The 17171-nt window shown below is 36.0% G+C and overlaps 1 protein-coding gene and 1 pseudogene across 4 annotated transcripts in view; one reads left to right on the forward strand and one right to left on the reverse strand.

The window, feature by feature from the left end:
• FUT8 (fucosyltransferase 8) overlaps nucleotides 1–17171 on the forward strand; it is a 295282-nt gene that overhangs the window by 193563 nt on the left and 84548 nt on the right. For all 4 annotated transcript variants that reach the window (XM_059182354.1, XM_059182355.1, XM_059182357.1 and 1 more), the window contains 2 exons: nucleotides 14476–14591; nucleotides 14703–14865. In XM_059182354.1, the coding sequence (XP_059038337.1) occupies nucleotides 14476–14591; nucleotides 14703–14865 (279 nt within the window). The remainder of the gene's footprint in view (nucleotides 1–14475; nucleotides 14592–14702; nucleotides 14866–17171) is intronic.
• LOC131836696 (cytochrome c oxidase subunit 7B, mitochondrial-like) lies at nucleotides 4336–4572 on the reverse strand (annotated as a pseudogene).

A 17171-nucleotide genomic window follows, 5' to 3' on the forward strand; every position in this document is an offset into this window, starting at 1 on the left:
GTAATAAATCCCATTGGTTGTATTTTTCAGTTTAGGTATTGTTAACTTTCGTTTCCCAAAGTTCAACTTGGATCTTTTTTTATGTTTAGTATTTTTTTTATTATTAACATATAATGTATTATTAGCCCCAGGGGTACAGGTCTGTGAATTGCCAGGTTTATACTTCACAGCACTCACCATAGCACATACCTTCCCCAATGTCCATATAGTATGTTTTTTATATCCTCTTTCTCTCTGCTTAACTATTGAAGAGATGAAATGTCATAACAACTGTTCCTTATCTGCTAGTTTTAACATGTCAGTTTTGCTTGATTGATTTTTCCCCCCTTATTATGGATTATATTTTCCTGTTTCTTTGCATGTCTGTTAACTTTTTGTTGGATTTCAGAGATTATTACCTTTGCCCTGTTGCTTACTAGATATATTTGTGTTTTTCCAAATATTCTTAAGCTTTGTTCTGGGTTAAGTTGAGTTACTTGGTAATAGTTTGATCCTTTGGGATATTCCCTCTAAGAAATGTTAGGCATGATCCAAGTAATGTTTAGTCTGTGGCTAATTCCCCCACCAACTGATACCAGATTCTCTGAACATTATACCCAATGCCCCATGAACTATGAGGTTTTCCAGTTTAACTGGTAAGATCAGGAACTGTTCCCAACCTTGAATGAATGCCAGGCATTGATTTCATTCATTCTTTGAGAGAATTATTTTCTCAGCCTTCAGTAGATTCTTTACGTACATGCACTGATTGTCAAGTAGTACTATGCATATCTCTGGAATTTTCTCCTTGTTCAGCTCTCTCTTCTGTGGTACTTTGGTCATCCAAACTCTAGCTATCTCGGTTTTTTAGACACAGCTTTATCACTTTAGAACATGTATCCGGTTCCACCTGAATTCTCCTTCTATGTAGTCAGAAATCTCTCAAGGCAGTAAACTGGGGCAGTAGAAGGGCAATCATCATTTATATTCCTTCTCTGGGAGTCACTGCCCTTTGTTGTCTGATTCCAGTATTTTTTCAACTTTCTTGGGATGTGATTAATACATGACATAAAGTTGGGTTGTACAGCATGGTTTATACATATCTATATTATGAGATGATTACTACTAAAAGGTTAGTTAACACAACCATCTCAACACATAATTACCATTTTTTTTGTAGGGAGAATAATTGAACGTCTACTGTCTTTGAAATTTTCAAGTATATAATACAGTATTGTTAACCATAGTCACTATGCTGTACATTAAATTCTCCAGAATTTATTCATCTTAGAAAATTAAGTTTATACCTTTTGACCAGTATCTCCCCATTTTCTTCACCCCTCAGGCCTTGGCAATAATAGTCTACTCCCCATTTCTGTGAGTTTCTGATTTTTCTATTTCACATAAAAATAAGACTGTACAGCATTTGTCTTTTTCTGTCTGACTTACAGTTCATTTAACATAATGCCCTCAAGGTTTGTGTGTATTGTTGCAGATGGCAGGATTTCCACCTTTGTTAGGGCTGAATAATATAGCTGTGTGTGTGTGTGTGTGTGTGTGTACACTCAATGCCAACATACACACACACACACACACACACATAAAATTTATACCATATATTCTTTATCTATTCAACCTTCAGCAGACAGCTAGGTTTTTCCCATGCCTTGGGTATTATAAATATTGATGCATTAAACATGGAAATGCAGATATTTCTTAGAGATACTGATTTTATTTCCTTTGGATATAGACCCAGTAGGATTACTAGATCATATGATAGTCCTATTTTTAAATTTGTAAGCAATGTCCATACTGTTTTCCATATAGACTGAATCAATTTATATTCCTACCAGCAATGTAAAAGTTTCCTTTTCTCCACATCCTTACTGGCACTTGTTATTTCTTGTCTATTTGATGACAATCATTCCAACAGGTGTGAGGTGGTATCTCATTGTGGTTTTATTTCCATTTTCATGATGATTAGTGATGCTGATTATTTTGCATGTAGCTTTGCAAATGTTAGCCATTTATATATTGACTTTGGAAAAATGTGCATTCGGGCCCTTTACTATTTTTTTAATCAGATGATTTTTTTTTTTCAGATTTTCGTTTTTGCTACGAAGTTACATGAGTATTTTATAGTTGCTTGGTATTAGCCCTTTATCAGATACATGGTCTCCAAATATTTCCTCCCATTCAATAGATTGCCTTTTCATTCTGTTGATATTTTGATTGCTGTGCAAAAGCCTTTTAATCTGATGTAGTCCCAGTTGTTGGTTTTGCTTTTGTTGCTAATGCTTTTGCTGTTAGGAAAAAAAAAATCATTGCTAAGACCAGTGTCAAGTTTTTCCCTATGTTTTCTTCTAGAGTTTTATGGTTTCAGGTCTTTCATTTAAGTTTTTAATCCATTTTGAGTTAAAGTGTATGAGTAGTGGTACGATGGGGGTCCAGTTTTATCCTTTTGCATACGGTTATCCAGTTTTCCTAGCATCATTTCTTGAAGAGAACGATCCTTTCCTTCTTGAGTATTCCTGGCTCCCTTGTTAAATATTAGTTGACTCCATGTGCAAGACCTTATTTCTGAGCTCTTGATTCTGTTTCATTGGTCTGTAAAAAAAAATCTGTTTTTTTTTTTAATATCATGCCATACTGCTTTATGTTCTACAGCTTTGTAATAGAGTTTGAAATGAGGAAGTGTGATGCCTCCAACTTTGTTCTTTCTTAATATTGCTTTGTCTATTCAGTGTCTTTTCTGTTGCCATACGAATTTTAGGATTTTTTTTTTATTTCTATGAAAAATATCATTAGAATTATGGCAAGGATTGTGTTGTATCTATAGATAGCTTGGGTAGTATGGATATCTTACAATGTTACTGCTTTAAGAACATGAATATTTTTCTATTTATATCTTCTTTCATCAAAGTCATAGTTTTCAGTGTACAAATCTTTCACCTCCCTTTTTATTCCTAAGTATTTTATTTATTTATTTTTTTGGTGCTATTGTGAATGGACTTTTAAAAATTTCTTTTTCAGATGTTTCATTATTAGTGTATAGAGATGTAATTGATTTTTCTATGTTTCTTTTGTATCCTGCTGCTTTACTGAATTTATTGATTAGTTCTAATAATTTTTTTGGTGAAGTCTTTAGCATTTTTTATATACAAGGTTATATCATCTGCAAACAAAGACAGTTTTACTTTCCTTTCTGATTTGGGTGCTTTTTATTTCTTTTTCTTGCCTGATTGTTCTGGCTGTGAGTTCCAGTACTATGTTTAATAGGAGTCGGGAGAGTGGGCTCTCTTGTGTTTTTCCTGATCTTAAGAGGAGAAGCTTTCAACATTTTACCATTGGGTATGTTAGCTATAGGCTTGTCATATTTGGCCTCTTATGTAGAGGTACATTCCTTTTCATACCCATTTGGTTGAGACATCTTAACATGAAAGAATGTTGAATTTATCAAATACTTCTTCAGTATCGAGATAATCATATGATTATATCTTGTTCTATTAATGTGATGTATCAGATTTAATCACATTATTGAACCATCCTTGTATCCTAGAAATGAATTCCACTTGATCATGGTATATGATCCTCATAATTTGCTGTTTAATTTGGTTTGCTAGTATTTTGTTGAAAATTTTTTCATCTGTATACATCAGGGATATTGGCTTATAGTATCCTTATCTGGCTCTGGTAGCAGGGTAATGCTGGCCTTGCAAAATGAATTTGGAAGTGTTCCCTTCAGTTTTCTGGAACAGTTTGAAAAGGATTGGCATTAATTTTTTTTTTTTTCAATGTTTTTTAGAATTTGGCCTTAAAGCCATTTGGTACTGAACTTTTCTTTCTTGGGAGATTTTTGGTTGCTTGCTCAATCTTCTTAATCATTATTAGTATATTCAGATTTTTTCTTCTTTTTTTTAAAAATTTCTTTTCAGCATAACAGAATTCATTGTTTATGCACCACACCCAGTGCTCCATGCAATATGTGCCCTTCATAATACCCACCACCTGGTTCCCCCAACCTCCCACTCCTTGTCCCTGCAAAACCCTCAGACTGTTTTTCAGATTTTTTTATTTCTTGATAGATTGTATGTTTTTAGGAATTTACTCATTTCTCCTAGGTTGTCCAATTCGTTGGCATATAATTATTCCTAATAGTCTCTTAAAATTCTTTGCATTTCTATGGTACCAGTTGTACTGTCTTCTCTTTCATCTCTGATTGTTTTTAAGGTTTCAGATGTAGTTTATTTCTTCAGTCATGCCGTATTTTAATTGGCCCACAGTACTTTTACTTGTCATCAATTATGAGTTGATTTTAAAACAATTCCATATTATACCAGCTGGGGTGATTACTGATCATTCCTTTGGGTTGAATGTGCCAACAGGAGACAGGTTCCATTCTATTCCAATTTGTGTTGCTGTATATGCCTGTTTGGTAACACAGAAAGTGGCTCTACTAGCTAATACAGCATTGACACATTTGGTGTGGAAATCAAGTGTCCCTTTCTGGTAGCTCTATCTTGCCATTGTTTGCTGAGTGCTTTGAAATTGGAGACAACTTAGAGACATTTTAGAGCATGTGGGAAACATCATGAAGCAGAAGACAAAATGGAAACTGCAGCTATTGGTTTGCTACAACTTCGTGCTAAGTCCCCTTGCAAAGAGCCCTAAAAAAACCTCTAATTTTTTTTTTTTTGTCTTTTTTTTCTTGGTAAATCTAGCTAAAGATTTACCAGTTTTGTTTATCTTTTCAAAAAACCAACTTTTAGTTTCATTAAGCTGTCTTATTATTTTCCTCTAATCCATTTCATTTTCTTTTTGCTCGTATTTTTATTTCCTTCCTTCTGCTTATTTGGAATTTGTGTGTTCTTTTTCCATTTCCTTAAAATATAAATTTAGATTGTTTATTCGAATGTCTCATTTCTTAATATAAGTATTTATCACTGTCAACTTCTGTCTTAGATCTGCTTTTCTGTATCCTCTATGTTTTGGTATGTTGGTTTCCCATTTTCATTTGTTTCAAGATATTTTTTTAATTTCCTTTTTGATTTTTTTCTTTGGCTCATTTTTTGCTCAGGAGTGTGTCTTTGCTTTGTTTTTATTTCTACATATTTGTGGATTTTCCATTTTTTGCTCCTGTTACCCAGTTCTGGTTCCATACCATTTGGTCAAAAAAGAGACTTGGTCTGATTATAGTCTTCTAAATTTGCTAAGACATTTCTTGTGACCTAAAATATATGATCTGTCCTGGAGAATCTTCCATATCTACTTGAATGTGTATTCTGCTGCTGTTGGTTGGAATGTTCTATATGTGTCTACAAGGTCATTTTTGTCTAAAGTATAGTTCAAATCCAGTATTTCCTTATTAATTTTATGTTTGGATGATCAGTCCATTGTTGGAGGTGGGATCCCCATAATAGTAGTGGAACCTGCTATTATTGTCTGTTTCTTCCTTCAGATCTGATAATAATTGGTTAATATATTTAGGTGCTCTAATGTGAGGTACATACATGTTTAAAATTGATATATATTCTTTGAAGACTGATGTCTTTATCATTCTATAATGAACTTCTTTTGTCTTTTGTTACAGTTTTTGACTTAAAGTCTATTTTGTCAGATATAAGAATAGTTACTCCTGCTCTCTTTTGGATACCATTTTCTTGGAATATCATTTTTCATCCTTTCACTGGAAGCCTATTTAAGTGTTCTTAAAGCTGATGTAACTATTACAAGCATTATATACCCAGATCTTATTTTTTTAGCCGTTCAGCCTTTCTGTTCCTTTTGGGAGAATTTAATCCATTTACAATTTTTTAAATTTTATTTATTTATTTGGTGGAGAGAGACAATGAGAGAGAGAGGGAACACAAGCAGGGGGAGTGTGAGAGGCAGAAGCAGGGAGCCGAGCAGAGAGCCTGATGGGAGCCTGACGTGGGACTCAGTCCCAGGATCGTGGGACCATGACCTAAGCAGAAGGCGGATGCTTAACAACTGAGCCACTCAGGCGCCCCCTCCATTTACATTTAAAGTACTTATTGGTAGGGTAAGCACTAATGTCATATTATTTTATGGATGTTTTGTAGTTTTTCCCCCTCTTTCTTCCTCTCTTGCTATATTCCTTTGTAATTGATGATTTTACTTGGTAGTATTCTTTGATTTCTGTTCTCTTTATCTTTTGTGCATCTACTGTTGGTTCTTGTTTTGTGGTTACCGTGAGAGTTACATGAAATAACTTATAACAGTCTATTTTAAGCTGATTACATCCTAACTTGGATCATTCAAATAAACCTCTACCCTTTTACCCTCTCCGCACATTTTATGTTTTGATGTCACAATTATATCTTTTTATGTTGTATAGGGGTTAACAAATAATTGTAATTATAGTTTGTCTTTTAACTTTAATACCAGAATGAAATGATTAAAACACTACCATATTACAGTACTGTAGTATTCTGAATTTGGTTATATACTTTACTACTATGTTTTATATTTTTTATATGTTTTCATGTTACTAAATAGTATCTTTTCATTTCAACTTAAAGAAATTTCTTTAAGCATTTCTTATAAGGCTGTTCTGGTGGTGATGTCCTCCCTCAACTTCTGGTGCTCTTGGAAATTATTTATCTCTACTTCATTTTTGAAGGACAGCTTTGTCTGATAAAGTGTTCTTGGTTGGTAGTATTTTTCTTACAGCACTTTGAATATATTATTCTGACTTGTAAGATTTCTCCTGAGAAAGCACTGATAGCCTCATGGAGGTTCCCTTGTATGTAAGATTTTTTTTTTCTCTTGCTGCTTGTAAAATTTTCTGTCTTTGATTTTAGATAGTTTTATTATAATGTGCCTTAGAGAAGATTTGGTGGGAGATTGAAACTTTTCAGGGACTTTCAGGCTGCATGAACTTAGATGTCCACATCTCTCACCAGATTTGGGAAGTCATATCTTTAAATAAGTTTTCTGCCCCTTTCTCCTCTTATCCTTCTGGGACTCCAATAATTATAGATTGTTCCTCTTATGGAATCCCATAATTCATAGTCTTTTTCACTTTCTAAAATTTTTCTTCTTGCTCCTTTGAATAATTTCAAATGACCTGCTTCAGATTCACTAATTTTTTCTGCTACTTGGTCAGATCTATTGTTGAAGCTCTCTGTTGAATTCTTCAGTTTAGTTATTGTATTTTCCAGCTCTAGAATTGCTTTTCTTTTCTTTCTTTTTTTTTTTTATGGTTTCTTTTTCATTGTTGAACCTCCTGCTTTTGTTCATATATTGTTTTCCTAATTTTGTTTAGTTGCCTATCTGTATTATCCAGTAGTTACCAAAGTCCTTTAAAAGGATTGTTCTGAATTCTTTCTTAAATAGTTAATGATCCTGTTTAAAATTTTTTATTTTTTTTAGATCTTTATTTCTAAAGGTTTGTTTTTTAGAGCTTTATTAGTTTGTTTTGGTGGTGTCATGTTTACTTGATTCTTCATAATCCTCATATTCATATGTTGGTAATTTGCTCATTTGAGGAAGCAGTTTCTTTTCCAGCCTCTGTAGGTTTGCTTTGGCAGGGAAAGAAAGATCTTCACCATGGAGCTCAGGGGAGGGTTCTGTAGGCAGCTGCTAGCAGTTTCTGGCAAACAGTGCTTGCTCTGAGGGTCTCTAGTTGGGTGGGGCCAATGTCTGTGCTCTGACATTGGTTAGGGTAACTGCCACTGTTTTGTAGTCAGGTGGGTCTGATGGCTGGACTTTGCATTCAAGCATAACCACTGGTTTGTATCTGTATCCAGGCAGAGCTACTTGCTGGGCTTTGCAGTCGCACATGGTTGGAGGTTGCAGTTTATGTTTCCTGGCAGGGTGGTATTGCTGGTGCACTCTGCGATTGGGCAAGGCCACATGCTGAACTCCGAATTTGCCTCTAGTCGATTGGAGTCTCCAATCTGCACCCCGTGGCTTGATGGTGCCACTGGCTGGGACTCTACATCCAATTAAGGCCATTCACAGGGCTTTGCAAACAGATGGGAACTCAGGCTGTGCTTCTTGATCAGATGGGGCTGTAGGCTGTACCCCAAGCTGGGTGAGGCTGCTGGCTAGGCTCTATGATTGAGGAGGCTACTGGCTGTGCTTTGCTATTAGTGCCTCTTGCTGGGCTTCCTAGTTGGGAAGGACTGCCAGCAGTACCCCACAGTTGGATGGGACTAGAGGCTGTGCTCCATGGTCAGGCAGGGTTACCTTCTGGCCTCACTGATCTGGTAGAGACAGGCTATATTGTGATTAGGTGGGGTGACTGGCTATGCATTCTGTCTGGGTGAGTCTACAAGCTATTCCCAGCAGCTGGATGGGACTATAGGCTGTCTGTGCTGCTGGATAGAGCTGTCAGGTTGAGCTCCAGAACTGACCAGGGGCTCTGGCTGGGCAAGCCTGTGAGGCAGGGCTGGAAGCTATGCTCGACAGCAGGGGGTGCTGCTACTGGGGTTGGCACCCTACCTGAACGGAACTGTAGAATGGGTTCTGTGGTGCCTGAAATCACTGGCCAGGATTCCCAGTCAGGAGCTGCTGGAAGCTGTGGAGGCTCTACTTAGCAGTTTGACGGGATACTGACTTGCTTCACTGCATAGGCAGGCCAAAGAATGTGTATGCTACCCAGGGCTACCTGGTATCTTTGGTCAGGCTTCCCTGTTGGGTGGGGCTGGAGACTATGCCCAGCAGTTAGGTGTGGCCAGTGACTTGTTTCGCTAGTACAGTGGGCGATAGGATGTGCTGCATAGGCCTAGCAGCTTAGGGCAGGCTTCCTGCAGTGGGGCTGGAGGCTATGCTCAGCATTTGATCAGGGCTGCTGACTTCCTTCTTGTGTAGGTGGGGCTCCTCACTGACGTATCCCTTTCACTGGGGACCCAAACAAAGCAGAACTGCCATTGAAGCTCCCTGGCCAGTTGAAGGCACTGACTCAGCTCCGCACATAATTGGATCCAGGATCAGGAATCTGTTCAGGCCCCACAACTAACAGGAATACAGTTGGCCAAGATCTGTACACTTGTTGCTATGAGTGGCTTCTATCTGTGACTGATTCTCCCAGTAGTCTCCATGAGGCATTTCTTTTTTTTTTTTTTAAGTTTTTATTTATTTGACAGAGAGAGATCACAAGTAGGCAGAGAGGCAAGCAGAGAGAGAGAGAGAGAAGAGAAGAGAAGAGGAAGCAGTCTCCCCCCGCTAGCAGAGCGCCCGATGTGGGACTTGGTCCCAGGACCCTGAGATCATAACCTGAGCTGAAGGCAGAGGCTCAACCCTCTGAGCCACCCAGGCTGCCCTCTGTGAGGCATTTCTTAAGTGGAGCTCCCAGGAGACATCAGGGATGCTAGGGAAGCTTGATGTCCACCTCGCATTCTTCCTTTTCTCACTGGAGAAACTGTAGGACCGGGGAAGCCCCTTGTGTAACATTGCTCTGTCTTGGAGGAGGAGCAATGCAGTCAAAGTGAAACTGCTCCTCTTACCTTATTCTAATGAGGTTTTTCTCAGTTTTTGTGGGCCAATTGGGATCTTCACAAATATCTTGTCTATAGATAGTTGTTAGTTGCCCTTTCCCTGAAGGGGACTAAAGTTGGGAACCACCTATTTTGCCATCTCTCTAGTGTCTGTCTCCTGATTCCAGTCTTATTAAACCATTGTGTCATGTTTTTTTTCTGGGTTTTCAGTTGTTTCAGGCCTTATGGTAAATTTAATCTCTTTGTTAATTCATCTTGGCCAGAATATGTTCTCTATCTTTTGCATAGTAAGTATGATTTGAAACAAACAAACAAAAAAAAAAAAAACCCCTCAAATCCCAAATATTCAGATAATGTCCTTGTAGACTGACTCTTTTCTGGATGGGTTTTGGAAAGAATAGTCCTTATTGTGTAATTTTTTTTACATTGGCTTCTCCGTTGCTTTTATCTACAGTTTATCCACAGTTGGATTACATTATTGCATATTATAGTGTTATATAAATTACTAGTTCATGTATGTTTTATTAAAATTAGATTGGATTTAGTACTTAATGGAAATCTGCTGAAATGATTTTATGCTCCTTTTTCTTGCCTATTTTACACTAATACTTCTCCATCAATATATGGAGAAATGAGATGAAAAGGAGAACCTAGACTTATCTTTGTATTGTCTGAAATTTTCTGTCATTAAGATATGTTCTGGAAAAGGACATTCTTGTCCTATGGCATATTGCTGTCAGAATAAATCCCAAGAGGTAGTAGTTTTATTCTGTTTTCAAATTATTTCCTAGAATTCAGCCATCTAATTCAGAAAGAGATAAAGAGCCAAATTTTAAAAACTACATACCAGGAAATGCCTCATTTATGAATGTATGCACATTTGAGCTTATGAATGGTGTAATTGTGCACCTAACAACTCTATTTATTTTATCATTATTCACTTTGTATGTATACAAATGAAGGCTTTGTAATTCAAATTTTGTAGCCTGGGATACTCATGATTAGAGAATGGTTATTTTTCATGCTGTTGTTCAATGTTAATGCATACAATTACAGAATACCTCATTTACTCTGGTAGTGCTGTACCAAGAGTTTCTTTACTAAACAGGTATTCTGAAGTGGTATAGGTAAGTAATAGTTAATTTGATTTCCTCTACTATATAAAAAGTGTTCAAAAAGGTATAAAAAATCTCTATTGGAGGCTTTGCATCAAAGGACTGAATTGACATCTGAATTTAAGTGCTGCCAAGTATATTTTAAAAATTGTTTCCTTTGGGACACCTGGGTGGCTCAGGTGGTTAATTGTCTGCCTTCAGCTCAGGTCATGATCCCAGGGTTCTGAGATGAAGACCTACATCAGGCTCCCTGCTCAGTGGGGAGCCTACTTCTCCCTCTGCCTCTCTCTCTCTCTCTGACAAATAAAACAAATAAAATCTTTTAAAAAAGATAAAGTAAATAAAAATAAAAATTATTTCCTTAAAATGATTGTGATAAGGATAACCCCAGATATTTTGAAATTACAGCTCATCTCTAAAATGACTGAGCGCAGATACAATAGTCCTGATAGTGTACTGCCAAAATTATGCTAAGTACTTTTATAGATTTTGTAAGAAAACAGCCATTGTTGAATCTTCACAATAATTATGCAAATGTATAGATACAGAAGGATGGATGGATAGATGGATATGTGTATGTGTGTTAGTTTTCTATTGCTGCTATAGCAAATACCACAATCTTTATGGTTCAGAACAATAGTGATTTATTCTCTTACAGTTAGGGAGACAGAAATCTGAAATGAGTTTTACTAAGCCCAAACCAAAATGTCAGCAGGGCCATATTTCCTCTAGGAAGCCCTAGGGGAGAATCTGTTTTCTTGCTTTTTCCAGCTTCTAAAGTTGCATTCCTTGTATGTGTTGCTCATGACCCCATCCTCCATCTTTAAAGCTAATAGCCACACCATCGTCTCTTCTGCAGTAGAATTTCCCTCTGCCTCCCGCTTATAAGAACCTTTGTGATTACAGTTAGGGCCCACCTGGCTAATCCAATACTATCTCCCTCATCTCAATATCCTTAACCTAATTAATCACATATTTAAAGTTTCTTTTGCCATATAAGGTAGCATTTATAGGTTCCAGGATTGGGATGTAAATGTCTTTTATGGCCATAATGGAGTACAGAATATTGCCAAAGTCATATAAAAATAAAACATGTTAGAAACAAGTCTTGTTTGGAAGTTGTACAGAGTTCCTGTGCTATGTTCCAACATTTTATTTTATTGACTGATATTTTTTATTTCTGATAGAAACAAACAGGACATTAATCTTCAGCTTTTCCCCCCAATATACTTCATCTCCTAGTCTTGTCTACTATTCTATAAAACCAATACTTAGTAATCTAAGGTCATAAGTTCATGAATTAGAACATCGATGTACATAGCCTAATATTGTGATTAATTCAGAAGTAATTTGTATTTGCTATTTGAACACAGGCACATGTTCAGATACATGCTTTCTTGTTTCCCTTCAGCCTTTTTGTCAGCCTTACCTTCACCTTTACTGCTCTTGACACTAATGAAGAACTGATCACTTTGCTACTGGTGGTGTTTTTCTAAGTAATATGATGAGAGTTTTTAGGACACAGTTCTTTTTTTTTTTTTTTTTTTTTTAATTTTTTTTTCAGTGTTCCAAGCTTCATTACTTATGTACCACACCCAGTGCTCAATGCAATGTGTGCCCTCCATAATACCCACCATCAGGCTCACCGATCCCACCACCCTCCTCCCCTCTAAACCCTTCAGTTTGTTTCTCAGAGTTCACAATCTCTCGTGATTTGGCCCCCCCTCCAATTTCCCCCAACTCACTTCTCCTCTCCTTCTCCCAATGTCCTCCATGTTATTCCTTATGCTCCACAAGTAACTGAAACCATATGATAATTGACTCTCTCTGCTTGACCTATTTCACTCAGCATAATCTCCTCCAGTCCCATCCATATTGATACGAAAGTTGTATAATTCATCCTTTCTGATGGAGGCATAATACTCCATTGAATACATGGACCATATTTTCTTTATCTATTCATCTGTTGAAGGGCATCTTGCCTCTTTCTACAGGTTAGCGACTGTATGAACATTGGTGTACAGTTGGCCCTTCTTTGCACTATATCTTTATCTTTGGGGTAAATACCCAGTAGTGCAATTGCAGGGTCATAGGGTAGCTCTATTTTTAATCTCTTAAGGAATCTTTGCATTGTTTTCCAAAGTGGCTTCACCAACTTGCATTCCCACCAATAGTCTAAGAGGGTTCCCTTTTCTCCATATCCTCTCCAACACTTGTTGTTCCTGTCTTGTTGATTTGGGCAATTCTAACTGGTATAAGGTGGTATCTCAATGTGGTTTTGATTTGAATCTCCCTTGTGACTAATGATGATGAACATGTTTTCATGTGTCTGTTAGCCATTTGTATGTGTTCATTGGAGAAGTGTCTTTTCATGTCTTCTGCCCATTTTTTGACATGATTATCTGTTTTGTGTGTGTTGAATTTGAGGACTTCTTTATAGATCTTGGATATCAGCCCTTTGTCTCTAGTGTCATTTGCAAATACCTTCTCCCATTCTGTGGGTTGCCTCTTTGTTTTGCTGACTGTTTCCTTTGCTGTGCAGAAGCTTTTGATCTTGATGATGCCCCAGACGTTCATTTTTGCTTTTGTTTCCTTTGCCTTTGGAGACGTATCTTGAAAGAAGTTGCTGTGGCCGATGTCAAAGAGGTTACTGTGTTCTCCTCTAAGATTTTGATAGATGCCTCATGTTGAAATCTTTTATCCATTTTGAGTTTATCTTTGTGTATGGTGTAAGAGAATGGTCAAGTTTCATTCTTCTATACATAGCTGTCCCAATTTTCCCAGCACCATTTATTGAAGAAGACTGTCTTTTTTCCACTGTATATTTTCTCCTGCTTTGTCAAAGATTAGTTGACCATAGAGTTGCAGGTCAATATCTGGGCTCTCTACTCTGTTCCACTGGTCAATGTGTCTGTTTTTGTGCAAGTACCATGCTATCTTGATGATCACAGCTTTGTAGTAAAGCTTGAAATCAGGCAACATGATGCCCCCAGTTTTGTTTTTCTTTTTCAACATTTCCTTAGCAATTTGGGGTCTCTTCTGGTTTCATACAAATTTTAGGATTGTTTGTTCTAGCTCTTTGAAAACTATTGGTGGAATTTTGATTGGGATGGCTTTGAAAGTATAGATTGCTTTAGGCAGTATAGACATTTTAACAATGTTTATTCTTCCGATCCATGAGCATGGAATACTTTTCCATCTTTTTGTTTCATGAGTGTTCTCATGAATTTCTTTCTTTCATGAGTGTTCTGTAGTTCCTTGAGTACAGATCCCATACCTGTTTGGTTAGGTTTATTCCCAAGTATCTTATGGTTCTTGGTGCTGTCATAAATGGAACTGATTTCCCTTTCTATATTTAATAATACCTATTCTCCTGAAGCTGTTTCATAAAATGGAAAGAGAAGGAAAACTTTCAGACTCTTTCTGTGAAGCCAGCATTACCCTGATCCCCAACCAGGCAAAGACCCATCAAAAAGGAGAATTTCAGATATCCCTGATGAGTATGGATACCAAGATTCTCAACAAGATCCTAGCTAATAGGAGAATCCAACAGTACATTAAAAAGATTATCTACCATGACCAGGTGGGATTTATCCCTGGGATGCAAGTGTGGTTCAACATTTACAAATCAATCAATGTGATAGAACAAATCAGTAAGAGGACACAGTTCTAAAGATTCCTTTATTCCTAGAAGATCTTAGATCTCTGCGCTGGATTATTTTTTTCTGTTTTTGTTCAGTATCATTCCATTATTTATGCCTTATCCTACACCTTTGGAGAGAAAATTTTATTTTGTACTTCTAATCTATGGTTTCTGACTTTTAGAGTTACTGATAAGTATGTTATAGCAAAGTAAGCATTAATCTTGTTGCATTATTTATAAGCTAAATATTTACATTTTCTTTTTCTAACTACAGGATACCAGAAGGTCCCGTTGATCAGGGGCCAGCTTCAGGAAGGGTTCGTGCTTTAGAAGAACAACTTTTGAAGGCCAAAGAACAGATTGAAAATTATAAGAAGCAAACTAGAAATGGTAGGTGATGATACGGCATTTTTCCTCTTTAATATATTGATATTACCACAATTAAAAATTTTCTTTATCAAAATGTTGGGAATATTGATACTATTTATTCTTTGACTGCAGGTCTGGGGAAAGATCATGAAATCCTAAGGAGGAGGATTGAAAATGGAGCTAAAGAGCTCTGGTTTTTTCTACAGAGTGAATTGAAGAAATTAAAGAATTTAGAAGGAAGTGTACTCCAAAGACATGCAGATGAATTTCTGTCAGATTTGGGACATCACGAAAGGTGCTGTTCTTTTTTTACATTTAATTTGGGCTTTGATAAAGATTATAATCTAAGAATATAAACTGGGACTTTTGTTAATTTCTCTACCATAGTTAGGAGAAGAGTACCTGAGGTTTCAAGGACAGTAATTCCCAAATGTACTTCATCGACTAAAACATATCACTGGAAAAGATTTAAAATGTATTTCTAGAAATCTTTATGTAAACCCTAAGTAAACTCTGAAGGTAGAGTGTCAGCCAATAATACATTAAAATATCTTCCTATGAATTTCCTTGATACACAATAAATAATTGGAGTATGTAGTTTTTACATTACAGTACATTAGAACTCATACTGAGGCTGGCAGTTAGGTTTCTAATTCAAACATTAAAAACTTTAAAATAGCACCTTTTTAGGATTTCTAATTAAAGGTTAACAGGTTTTTGATAAAAGTTTACAATCTTTTAATTATTTTTCTACTTAGTTGCTAGAAAGAAGAATCTGAAATTTCCTGTTAAATTTACTTCTCCTGTTTACACATTCCTCAAAATATGCAGTTTCTCTTCCATAGAAAAGAAAACATTTTGGTACTGGTGTATTCATGCAGAACACAATGTATCTGAGAATCATTATAAATAAAATGAAATCTGTCCTTAGGCCTATTATATATACAAGTCTATATTCCCAGTAGGATTCTGATGGCAATTACTGTCTCATTAGTGAACAGTAAAAGAAAAATTGTTGTATTAACACAACCTACCACTGTGAAGAAGAAAAGAATGACTCCACAACCAAAAGATTCATATATATTAACATCATTAGCAATACTGTATGAATTTTGAAATACTGTTTTGCTGTTTTAAGTGAAATTACAAATAAAATGCATCGGTTTATTGGAATCATTTTAGCATTAATCTACAGAAGTAAGCATAAATTTCAAGAGGTATTCAGCAGTCCCTTTGAAAGTTTTAGCCATACTTAGACCATTAGACCAAGTGCTGACTAATTCCTTCCTTATTTCTTCTCTACAATTCTGGGCATCATGATTCTGCTAATTGGAGCTGTATATGCTTCTGTGCTTTGCTTATTGAGGAAAATGTAGATCTGAAGAGGATTTGAGTTGGCTAGACTATGTGGTATTTAAAGGAGAATTTTGAATTCTTAGTGTTTAATTTTAAAGTTTGAATGATTAAAGTACTTGAAAATTTAATCTTCAGATCTTTTCATTAAAATTATTATTTAAAGAATTATTTTGTGCATATATTTTGTGACTATGTAGAAATGGAAAAATATGTATAAATGTAAGAAGTATTGGGCCCAAAGTTGAATTAAATGAATGTTAAATTTTTGGTAAATTGAATTTTATTTTAAATATGTTATGATTCCTGATACTACCTTTTAGTATCAGTTAAATAATAGTAATATTTCACTAAAAACAAAAATGTCACCTTCCCAACCCCAGTCCTTGTCAGTCATTAGGGCTGTTTCCTGTACCTATAATTTTGCCATTTCTAGAACTTTGTGTAAATGCAATCATTATGTTATGTAGCTTTTGAGTGTGGTTTCTTTCACTCGGCTTATGTGTCTGAGAGTCACCCATGTTGTTTTGTATATTCATAGTTCATTCTTTTTATTGCTGAGTAATATCCCACTGTATAGATATACCACTGATAGTTTATCCGTTCACTATTTGAAGGACATATGGGTTGTTTACTTGTTTCTGGTGATTATGTGTAAAGCCACTATAAACATTAACATGCATGTTTTTGCAGAAACATGTTTTCATTGCTTTTGGATTAAATATCTAGAGCAGGCTTTGTGAGTCATATGTTGAGTGTCTCTTTAATTTATAAGATACTATTAGATACTATTAGATTTTCAAGTGATGATTTCATTCTAGCAATTGCATATTACCACACTTCATAGTAATACAGTCAAATTTACCTGCTGCTTTTGACATCATTGAGCATGAGTTGATTGTGGCCTCTTTGAAATAGTGAGAAGGAGATTAAGTTAAGAGTGATTATTTTTGTCATAGTGATTTTATTATATGTGTAGTAGTGTAGGTTCAGTGCTTGGCCTTCTTACTATACATATCTTTCCCTCAACCTCTGGGGATAGCATGGAAAATTCTGCCTTAGCATCATCTTAAGTTGCCCAGAGACATACTTAACTTAATCACTGTTGCTTTGGTTCTTTTTGCATTTCTTATATATTGCCAGACACCAGTGTTTATGAAATAGTTCCTGGAGCTACTTCTTTCTGATTGTAGATTATAGCAATTATTAATCTTCAAACTGAAGGAGAAGGAGGGTTTACAGGGCTGA

The sequence above is a fragment of the Mustela lutreola genome, chromosome 7, assembly GCF_030435805.1.
Source record: "Mustela lutreola isolate mMusLut2 chromosome 7, mMusLut2.pri, whole genome shotgun sequence".
Lineage (NCBI taxonomy): Eukaryota > Metazoa > Chordata > Mammalia > Carnivora > Mustelidae > Mustela > Mustela lutreola.